This window comes from Quercus robur, chromosome 4 (assembly GCF_932294415.1).
Source record: "Quercus robur chromosome 4, dhQueRobu3.1, whole genome shotgun sequence".
Classification (NCBI taxonomy): Eukaryota; Viridiplantae; Streptophyta; class Magnoliopsida; order Fagales; family Fagaceae; genus Quercus; species Quercus robur.
Genome location: NC_065537.1, coordinates 49,075,454 through 49,087,551, shown reverse-complemented (window position 1 = coordinate 49,087,551; position 12,098 = coordinate 49,075,454). Strand labels below are relative to the sequence as shown.

Below are 12,098 nucleotides of genomic sequence, written 5' to 3'. Positions count from 1 at the left end.
TTTCCCCCTTCTAAAAGCATGCAACATAATAGAATTTCAGACTACAAGTTTCTGCCTATATATATATTTATATATATGAGAGAGTCTCCATAATATATTAATGACTAAAAAACTCAATGTGAACGACTACTACTTTACTTGAAGATCTGGAGCTGATAGAGGCTCTTGCCTCTTGCAGGTACTCATCGAACAAAATTTAGGTGGCAGTATGAGAATAGTCCAACGCCTTGAGAGCAGTAGCCTGAATATCTTGCTTGATCTTGAAGACAGTGGATCAGTAATCGTTCTCTTGTCAAAATTCCTATCTGGGGCGACCCCTGCTGTATCTTGGTGGATTAGTCTTGGCAACATCAACAACTATCATCCAGCCATTAATAATCTGCAAGAACCAGGAACAAAATAGAGAGATGACCCTTTCTCTTACTCAGAGTGTTATATTTGTTTTATCTACAATTATGAACCAAAGCTTAAGGAAAACAAACCCGTGCTTGAACATTAAGCACAAGAAAAATACAAGGAAGATTCGTAATGGAAGAAAACTTACCTTGCCATTCATCTCTTTGAGTGCTGCACTAGCAGCCTCCTCTGTTGTGTACTCTATAAATGCATAACCTTTGGACCTTTCGGAAATTTTGTCCATTATAATTTTAACTGTTGAGGAAGCAGTGCATCAGCAACGGTATACCCTTGCTAATGAAACATGTCATTTATGAGCATGGAAATGCAAACATCCCTTCAACAAGCTCACCAAAGCCTTCAAATGCAGCACGTAAGGTTTTCTCAGATGTGTAAAATGACAGCCCTGTTTTTAAATCAAGATTGTAAATCACTGTCATTTGTGAATAAAAAAAGAGGGAGAAATAAAGTTGCTGGACTGGAGAACTTTTGGATTTCAGAATGGAAACTACAAGGAATACATTATGATCTCATAAGAGGAAACCATGGCATGGTCCAGGGAATCTCCAAAGACTAAATAGAACCACATGTTAATCAGGTAAAACTCAAAAAAGCATAATTAGAAAACCATTATAGTAGAACAAGCATGCATATTTCATAAATAAGAATCTTGAATTATTTCATAAAAGTGGTCTTCGAAAATATGAAATTTACAAGCAAAGAATTCAAACTCAGAGTCTTGCAACATACCTGTAACGAATAGTTTCTTTGTTTTTATAGGGGTTGTTTGACTTGCTTCTGAAGGATCTGGCAGATCTGTGGAACTCTGTAGATTATTACCTGAAAATACAGCTTGTTTACTCTACAATGGAAAGAATTGTTGCAATGGTAAACTAAAGATATAATCTGAATGACATTGAAATGATTCATTGGGAATTGGCCTCTTATTAAGAACAAATCAAGATTAATAATATCAATAGTTTATTCTAACCCCATATAACAACAATAGTAATCCAGTTATTAAATCATCATTTGCATATTTTCCACTGAGAAAACATTTAAGAGTAAGCCTTATCCAAAAAAATAAAAAATTGAAGTGTAAAACTTATTAAAAAAAAAAACTTGTAGAGTAATGACATATTCCACTTAACATTAGAAGATTTTCTCTCCATAATAATAAAACATGCTTAAGCTAACTAACAGAAGCATGATGAAAACATAAATAAACAAGTACTCTAGCACTTGGTAAACATGGCATCAGTCAGTCGCTCTATTGAGGAAGGTTTCAGAATTTACTCTAATAGTTAACAGATAATGTCTATTCTGCAAGCCGTCAAGTTCTATGGAGATTCTGGCATTTTACCCTTAATTTTTAAAAAAATTGGCAATATGCCTCTGTTTGCAAACTATATAGGGGCGTGCCCCTGTTTCGATACTCGATAATCCTAAAATCGAGTTCAATTAAATACTCAATTTATAGAAAATCGAGTTATGCCCGATCAAACTTAAAAAAAAAAAAAAAAAAAAAAAAAAAAAAAAAAAAAAAAAAAAAAAAATTGCACGGAACTCAAGTTTCAGGAAATCGAGTTCAATGCAAAAATTTTTACAAGTATGATCATCCTATATTTAGGGAGCCCTATAGTGGCGTTTTTAAGCTCTATAGTGACATTTTAAAGCCCTATAGCAACGTTTTCCTGCAAAATTTTTTGTAAGGGTCATCGCCCCGTTCAGGAGCCCTATAGTGACGTTTTAAATCCCTATAGCAGCGTTTTTTCTGCAAAAAATTTTTTATGAGTCCCCATAACAGGTTCAAGGAGCCCTATAGTGACGTTTTAAAGCCCTATAGTGGCGTTTTGGAACTCGACTTCCGTAAAATTGAGTTCCATGCATTTTTTTTTTTTTTTTTTTTTTTTTTTTTTTAAAGTTTGATCGGGCATAACTCGATTTTCTACGAATCGAGTATTTCATTGAAACTCGATTTTAAGGTAATCGAGTATCGAAACAGGGGCATATCCCCATATAGTTTCGAAATAGGGGCATATTGCTAAATTTTTTAAAAATTAAGGGCAAAAGGCTAGAATCTCCCAAGTTCTATCAAATACTCGACCAATCCTCTAACCAGCTATTTACACTAGGTGATAACATGTCATTAAAATCCTAAACTGAAAAAGTTAATGGTTTCTATAGGACTAGGTCCTTAACAAAAGATATAACCTAATGTGCTTGGTATGTTCACCTCACTGGTGAATGTATCAGAGCAGGTGAAAACACTGTGATATGAGCCAGGCAGCAAGCAATGTCACAAGGTTGGCTGCAATTTTTGCATGTTTAGTACCGAAATAGATTAGATAGATTAAATTTTTTTTGCCATGTTTTGCTGTGGTTTTATCAAATAATAATGAAGAGTAGTTCCTTGGACTTGGGAGATAAAGTAGAAAATAGATTGGTTATCATTCCTATTAGTCTTTTCAATGAGGTAGGAGAGGTGTTGGCTATTTATGTAGGTTTTGTATTCGATATAAGAATCTCAGAATAATTCTCACTCAAATGTCTCCCCACCCCCTCCCTCTTATTTTAGGAGGCTGGCCAGCCTCAAAGTAGATTGTTTCCCCTACTGTTCTTATGGCACTTAATAGAACCGGAGTCCATCACACTGTATGAGGTTTTTTTAAGAAGTTCCAAAATGTTCAAAATTTGTAAAAATAAAAAAAAAATAAATAAATAATGTTTGACAAGTAATACTATAAAATTTCTTAATCATGTAATGAAAAATATTATATTAAATGGGACTGCTTAGAGTATAATATCACCTAGATACCTACCCTCAAGCATTGTCCACCGATAAAGATTAGTACATTATCACAAAGCACAAAATACAGGCTTTCAATAAATTATATATTTTTGCTTTTGTTGGGGTGGCTGATGTCAGTCACTCCCTCATACAGACCTTAACTAGCACCAAATATGCCTCGCATTAACCATTGAAGATCTCTGTCTCACACAACAAATCATCTTGACAGTCTCACTTACATCATCTGATCATCATTAACCAAGTTGGACTAGCCAGTAACCATCTTGGCTAAGGCATGTTTCAGAGCAATTGGATTAAGAATTGAAAATAAAACTATTGTTAATTATTATGCTATCTAAAGAGAGCATTAGAATTACGGTTAAGTGATTAAATTCACCATTTCATAACAGCTTAAGCTTTTTGGAGAATCGGTAATTTAACATAGTATTAGAGTAAGAGATCCTAAATTCGATCCTTGTCTTCAGTCTCTCTCAGATTTAAAATTTTAAATTCCCACGTGTTGAGCCCTCACTTATTAAGGGGAAGTTTAGGCCGACGCGTAAGGGGGAGCATTAGAATTATGGTTAAGTGATTAAATTCACCATTTCCTAATAGCTTAAACTTTTAGGAGAATCGGTAATTTAACAAAGAGGTTGGGCCTTAGTGCAATAGCAAGTGCCTTCCACCCAAAGTGACAAGTTGCAAACTTGAGTCTAGGAATCAAGCTCTCCAAAATAAAATTGGGTGTAAGGCACTAAGGTTGCCTACCAATCACCTCTCCTAAACCCCACAAAAGTAGGAGTTTTGTGCACTAGGTACAACAATTTTATTATGTTCTTGTAATATCTTCACCAATTCCAGCATTGCATACCTCCTCCTCATTTGCTTGAGTAACCAACAACAGAGTTTCTTAAGACTTCATGGTCGTACCCAGTGCACAAAGCTCCCACTATTGCGGATTCTAGGAGAGGTCATGGTAGGTAGGCAGCCTTACCCCCTTTTCCTTAAAACTTCATGCATGTTGTAAAATATATGCCAAAACCACCTTTTATACATGAACTTCAATTTAAAGATGAGCCTTAATCAATACACAAGAACCAGACCTGAAGCCATTTTCTGACATAAACTAGTTGTTATCAAAGTTAATAGCGAGTATTAGAGAAATGCACCACCATACATGTCACTATAACGTTAAACATCACTTTTTGGGGTCTATGGAATATAATTTCTTTTCCCATGGCTTTCCAAAATAGATGTCCAAGAACAAGGAGTAAGCAATTTACTTTCCTCAGTAGCATTTGAATCTTCTGACCCATTTAAAGTTATAACCTGCACCTTAACTCCATCCAGTTGGATGAATTCCATTTAAGAATATAATAAGTTGGACCCTACCTTTTTCAGTCTCACCCCTCACATAGATACATTGGGAATCTCTCTTTCTCAATGCATCTGATTCTTTTCTCCTCGCTCAAGACTTCTAGCAACTTTGCATGACAGTTTTTGTGACAAGATTGGCTATACTTACCTCTTTCTTACCCCAGCATTAGATACCTTCCTAATCTGCTCATTTTGTTAAACCTTCTGCAAGCCATATGGTTAAAGTTTCATGGGTATACTTCTCATGGCTATAGCTAATACTTCATATATTGTACAATTCTACTAACAACTGCATGTCTCAGTGTAACTGACATAATACTTCCCTTTGAATGACCAATTCCATCAGCAACTTTCTCATTGAGCTTGACAATAAAATATGATCAGGAATTACTTCCTTGAGATTTCCCTTGTGCTAAAGCTCACTTAGCAACCTTCACAGACAGTATCAAACTCTGTCCACTTTTATAAGTCATTAATTGACATTGTGTGCTTTCTGTTGCAAAGCCATGCTCCGCCACAAACTCTAGAATCACAACTGCTATACACTACAAAGTGTTCCCAAGCCCAATGCATGATTCTAACCAAGGAAAAGACTCATCTCTGCCACAAAGAACTGCAGCCACTATAAAGCCCATTTTGCTACTCAACAAAAAGTCTTCCACTTTCAAGGAAAAGACACATGGCTGCTACCGGACTATACAACTTTCCTTTAGCTGCCTCAAAGACTGGCCATCTACAATGACATAGAATTTACCCCTCCACTAAAATCCAGCTCAAATTAATAAAACATCTAAAGATAATTGCTTTATTTACATAACTAAATTACTTGAGAGGTCATCTCATACAGTGAAATCACATAAACATTTTGGTTGATTAAGGATTAGAATCTCTAAAACATGTATTTGTTATGACACTGACACAAATATACTAGCATAAGTTACATGGTGCTGCAGCTATACACTTTCTTGACACAGAGGCCTTTCAAATAGAAATTATTAAAAAGAAAAGAAAGAAACAGTCAAAGTTAATAATTTGCAATATATCTCCGAGATCAAGATATCACTGGATACAATGCTTGAAGAGAAGTGAAGTTGCAAGGTAGAAAAGATGTGGAGCATGTTATATCTGATCAAACATTAAAAAAACACACAAAGATATTATTTGAAAAACGTACAAACCTCCATAATCCTTATTCTCTGACTCAAAATTCTTATCTAGCTGAACAGATAATACACCTGGTACACCTACACCATATGGAAGCATTTGTCTTCAAGCTGCAAAATACATATCACAATCATGCTTTATTAGAGAAACATAGAGAAGAAGAAGAAAAAGAAGAAAGATGAAGGTGGTTGTTTTTCTTTGGAGAAATGGAGAATTTGAGGTTTATGGTTGGAGTTTGGAGATGGGTTTTGAGAGGTTTGAGTGGAAATATTTGTGTTGTAGAGATTATGGTTGAGGAAGAGAGAGCTTGTTCCATGGCTGCTTTTTTAAGGTTTCATGGCAAACTATAAGCTCTCTCAACTATGCCAATCTGCTATCAGTTTATCTCATCTGTTTGTGTTGTGTTTCTGATACTTTTTGGGCGCTTAGAAATTAGATTAGTGTCCGTGAAAGACTGAAAGGGCAACCGGGTGACGGGCGGGTTGGTGTTTGGGTCGATTTAATTTCGGGTTAATACTTTTTTTTTTTTTTTTTGGGTTTTCGATTTTCTAAATTTGGAAAAATTTTAAACGTGAATCAGAATCAAACTAATTTTAACTTAGATTTGAGCATATTAAACCATAATAGTTGAATGTTAAATTTGAAAACCATAGCCATTCCATGACATCATAACTCAAATTTCAACTTACATCTTCTTCTTTTTTTTTCTTCTTCCTCTATTTTTTTTTTTTTTGGGTTAATAATTTTGATTGTTGGGAGAAAGATGCTTTAAACTTTTGATGTCTTAGTGGGGCAAAATTTGCCAAACATGGTCGCTAATTTTAAAAAATTAATATTCGTTACACATTACAACACATTGCAAATAAACATGTTACCCATTCATTCGCATTATACATAACAACACATTACAAAGAAAGACCCATTGTATATTTAAAATACCAACCCATTACAAAGCACAAATAACAAATACAAAAAACAATAATAATAATAATAATAATAACACTACATTACTCATCAACAACATAAAAGTGGTATATGTATATATATGTCTACCAAATGAAAAAGTGAGTATATATATTCACCAGGTCTAACCAAAAAATAATAATAATAATAATAAAAGGTTTGAATATTTACCTACAAATTGAAGAAGAAGAAAAGCTTTTTAATTTGTAGAATGATCAATGTGTGTGAAAGGGAGAGTTTAGGCGTGGGAGAGAGCTGTGAGAAGTGAGAGTTGAGTGAGTTGGGAGGTGAAAAGTGTATATATATATATATATATATCTAAGATGGTTGAGGTTGGTGTAAAATTTATTGGAACTTGAGTTTAATAGACTCGAGTTCCATTTAAAAAAAATTTTATCGTGCTCGCATAACTGAGATAAGTCGGGTAGGTGGTGAAAGTTACTAGCCTGGAAGTCGAGTTTACTATACTCGACTTTCAATAGTCTATGTGGCTTTTTCCTCTTTTTTTCAATCCATGTCAGAACTAATTTTTGGTAGGAAGTCAAGTATAGTAAACTCGATTTTGTTAGGAAGTCAATTTTGTTGTACTCGACTTCTAAATGGAGTCCAACTAACTAATTAACTTTGAACGCATGCCATCTGCCTAATATGTTTCCAGAATTATATTGTTTGGCAAATTTTGCCTCTTAGTAGAAAACACTTGAAGGTGTCAATTGAAATACAACTACAAGATTCTTGGAATACATAAGTGATAAGTCTTGATCTTGGGAGTATTTAAGATCATACAAACATTTTTCTTGCAACAATTTAAACTTTAAACTATATATTTTTCCCTTATGATTTGGAGTTAGTTTTGAATCAAATCATACATATTAAAAAGTTTTAATTTAAAGTATGGATTTTCTAAATCTTTTCATATCAATCTCTAACAAGTTACTACTAATTAAAAGTAACAAATTAACATAAATTGTAATTAAAACTTACTTGACATCAAAATCCTTTGATAATTTCATGTGAATTGCATATTGTATTTTCATACTAAAAATTCTTTAGAACGACATAAAAATTCTAATAGACAATACAATTTAATAGAAGTGCTATTGTTTTGTGAATTAGTTTGTACTAACATTCCACTTGATATTTACATGATAGTCTTTGAATGGACAAATTTGTATAAATTTTAAATTTTGAGGTTTTTAATTGAAACTTTTTAAAATCTAGGATTTAATTTATATACATCTATATCTATGAATGTGTTTTTAGGGATGCCAAATATGACATCACCGCCTATAAAAGCTATTACAGAACACTTGGGAAATACAACAATGAACTATATCACTTGAAGGTGAAGCTTCAATGCCATCCTCTATAGCTCAATGGTGCATAAAGTTTAAGAGAACTTTCTACGGGATAAACACATTGGAAGCTTGTTTGCTCTAATACAATTACAACATTGCTCTATGCAAGGGACCCCAAATATTTATATAAGCTTAGGACAAACAATCAACTCTCACTTAGCAATGGTGATTCAATGTCATCCTCTGAATTATTGCTTGAAGGTGCCCCAGGTTCAAGCAAGCAAGCAAAACATAAAGAAATCATCTGAGGAGATTAAGATTCAGAGTTAGTTGAGAGAGAGAGAGAGAGAAGGGGAAGGGTATGTGCTTACCATGCATATAGATGCGCATATAATACTGAAACCTTTGCAGTTGAAAGGAGCACTGCTAGATAAGAACCATGCTGAAACAACAATTTAAATTGTTAGCAATACATACGAATTGATTCTTGATAATGATTCCACACCAGCCACAAATCCTTGTGTTTTTCCCTGCACAAACAATTGAGCATGCATGTCAATGGAGTGACCATAGTTCAAGTGCTTTGTAATTTATTTAGCTCAAGAAGTAACTCAGCACAGAACAAGTTATTTTGATACAGGAGAACCCCATATCTATTATTTCTTTTTCATTTTGCGTACTCTTGAAATTCTCTATCAGTCAAGTGAATGCAGCAGTTTCATTCAATAACCATAGATAAAAAATCGAAAGAGAAAAATAATTGGACCAATTTGCCAAGAAAGCTGCCACTTTAAACTCAAAACTCACTACTATGTCATGCTGATCTGATTCATACTGAACACATGTTGATGAATCTACCTGATTTCTCCCAACTGAGTTCAAAGTTCAATCTAACAAAGTAGAAAACATCCAGGTCTAGATGAGTAGTGTGATATATGAGATGATAGCATTAACTTTCCTCAAACAACGTTATCTAATTAAGCAGCCTCACTCTACGTATGACAATATCGAGAATACAGAAACTAGGTCTTTCTTTATATTGGAAGTAAGATTAGAAGTTTTTTTTTTTTTTTTTTGGTGGTGGAAATCATAATTTTCCAGAAAGAATATCAAGAACTATGGAATGCAATACTGTAGGTAATGGGATCATAGGCATTTTCCAAACCTGATCGTTTGAGCTCGATGCTCTTGAAATAATGGCATAAGTCTGCATGTAATTTGACAGGAAAAATTGAAAGATCATTTGAATTAAAAGGTGAACTAAATAACCACATTGAATATTATTTTATGAAAGAATTGATGATTCCAATACTTACAGCAGGTCTTACAAGGACAACTACCACTTTAAATGTGGCACCCATGAATGGTACTTGCATTGTGGTAATGTTACATTGTTACTGACAGAGAAATGTATCCACAGTTGAAAATAATAAAAAAGATTTAGGAAAATTTTAGTTTTTACTTTCACAAAGTCTTGATTAACACATGATTGATTTTATAACTCCAAAAGGAGGAATAGAAACTATAAAATTCAAAATAGCCTAAAGAAAAATCAAATAAAGAAAAGATTCTGCTCAAGTGTTTGTGTGTCAGAAATTTTTCCTTTAGAAATTAGAATAGAGTTAAATAAAACATTCATCAAGTGTGTACATACCCATGGTGCCCATGCAAGGCCATTGAATAATGCCTGCACAGCAAAAAGAACCATTAGTTTTTCTTCTCTTTTGTAATTTGTGCTGGGGGTATTAAAGGTAAAAACTATTAGCGACTTACATAAGCTATTGATGCAAGCATTCCTATGCACAATATCACCTTCTCTCCAACCAATGGATTTATTAGTGGAAGCACCAACATCTGGAAGCAAACCACAAAACCGAACATATTACAGGAAGAGCATTTCTTGAGGATTTTAAATTTTTCATAAAGGAAAACAACATGCTTAACATGAACATCATACGGAATATTTTGGACAAAAGAGAATTCATGTATGCCAGTAGTATGACAGTGCTCTTATTTTCAAAGACTTTGAAAGGATTATAAGCTATTTGGAATCGAGTATTAAGAGGCACAGTACTCTCAATTCCAGAACTCATAAAATAAACTTCTTAATTATAAAAATTTTCAAATATGAAAAATATTGTGCTCATTAAGAGGGAAAACAATAAAACAGAATAACAACCCTAAGAATTGTTTCATTTTTATAACCACGATGCCTTAGCATTGTTTTCTATCCAGAAGACAAATTAACAACCATTACAACACCAACTGGAAGAATTCTTATTTTGATAACTTCAAAGCAACCAAGCAGAGGATTTAGAGAAAAACTCTGGCATATGCCAAGCAGATAACAAAATAACATGCTAGCAGATATTAATATGCTACCTTGACTGATGGCTAAAGAATAATTCACATCTTTAGTATAAGGGAATATCAATCTCTTAAGTAAATAAAAGGAAACTTTTGCTCTATAATACACTTCACCTGTGAAATAATTGAACCGAATCCCATAAGCATCAGAATTTCTGAGAACTCATTTTTGTCAAAACCAAAAGCTGCCTTCAGATAGTACTGCACAGGTAGTAGCATAACCATCATGTCATTGAATCAAAAAGAAAACATTGTTTCACGAACTATCATTACTCAACGTCATGGATTGGTTAAATTACAATTATCTTATGAGCAGATAAATCTAGCACTATCTTATCCTAAACTATTGATTAATAAGAAAGCCATTGGCTTTGTAGTCCCTAACAAGTCTGAAGCTTCAAAACTTTTCTTTTTCTGCACAGGTTTCAGCGCAAAAGTTCTCAAATTACTTTGGTGGGTTCAAGACATATGCTTGTGACAACTGTTAAGCAACCAAGTCATGACTCCTCTAATTCAAACTCCCCTGAATAAAGCTCTCCAGTGTCTCCTGCTTCATGTCTTAAGTCTACCAATTTCTCTTTCTCCTAGTCCTTCCACATTCTATTTCTATAAGTTCTATGAAATATTTCCTTTAAAACTGGACATCTTTAGTTTTATATTATAATCAAAATTATTTTTGTCTATTTTTGGAGTAAGCACATTGCAAACAAATCCTACTCCTACAAGGTACATTTACAGGGCATTTCCCCTTTCTCCCTTTTCTTTGATTTCTCCTCCGCTTTTCAACCCAAATCACACAATGTGCCAATTACTGATTTATAATGACAATCGGATTTTGGCCAAATTTAGATTGGTGGCAACAATAAGCCTCACAGAACCTTTCTGTTGCATACAAGGTTTTTTTTCAAAATAATTGCTTTAAAGATTCTGACTGAAACTACTCTGGAATGGCTGAATGAATATGTTGTCTGTCAAAAAGTAAAAAAAAAAAAATTATATATATATATATATATTTTTGAAATATCTGATGTTTTATGATGGTACCAAGAGGAAATTGCAGCATGCAACCATCTATTTGCTTGTTAAAATGACAAACTAATAAGAAACATACCATTAAGACAAAGTTGATGCCAAACTTTCCCAACTCAAAGAAGAAAGAAACCAGAGATATGCCCCTTAATGTTGGACTGTAAAAGAAAAACGAAGCGCTTGTAGCCAGACAGAGAAAATTTATAATGTTTTGCAACTAAAAAGGTTTGGTTGCAAAGACTGCCTAAGAGATTTTAGATATGGTATTTACGTAATGCAAGATGAGAATATTTTAAGCTGTCTCGATTATAGACAAAATTACCTACTCATAACTATTGTAGCAGCATCTTTCATTGATTTGTATCGTTTCTGGATAATTTTAATTGGCGTAGTCAAGCAAGCTGAATCTTGGTCCCTCTTTGGAGCCAGCTTAACCGTCTCAACCAGAAAGAGTTGCATATAAACTGGACAAAAGATCAAGAGAGCTATTGAAACCTAAAACAAAAGGCTGAAATGGTAAAATGAATTGACAAGAGGAAAAATTGACAGAATTAAGGCCATCTGGCTAATGCTGAATCTAAAGCAGCAACATACAAGAAAAACGTACTTTTTTTGGAGAAAAAGTGCCAGAAGATTTCCCAAGACATGCGAAGCAGCACAAAGGCCTGTTATCCAACTAAAAGCTGCTGCCCTCTTATTCTCTTCAACAACAT

At 33.7% G+C, this 12,098-nt stretch overlaps 1 protein-coding gene and 1 long non-coding RNA gene across 2 annotated transcripts; both read right to left on the bottom strand.

The window, feature by feature from the left end:
• Positions 1-6,100, bottom strand: LOC126722671 (uncharacterized). The gene is made up of 4 exons (XR_007654028.1): positions 5,743-6,100; positions 1,147-1,236; positions 545-802; positions 1-379 (listed from the first exon to the last, which is right to left on the bottom strand). It is a non-coding gene; the product is annotated as an uncharacterized LOC126722671 (long non-coding RNA).
• A 3,367-nt stretch (positions 6,101-9,467) lies between these two features.
• On the bottom strand, positions 9,468-12,098 carry LOC126722094 (uncharacterized). Its single transcript, XM_050425245.1, has 7 exons — positions 12,063-12,098; positions 11,708-11,880; positions 11,468-11,543; positions 10,471-10,557; positions 9,763-9,843; positions 9,644-9,676; positions 9,468-9,530 (listed from the first exon to the last, which is right to left on the bottom strand). The coding sequence occupies exons 1-7, from the start codon at positions 12,096-12,098 to the stop codon at positions 9,468-9,470; spliced, it is 549 nt and encodes a 182-aa protein (XP_050281202.1).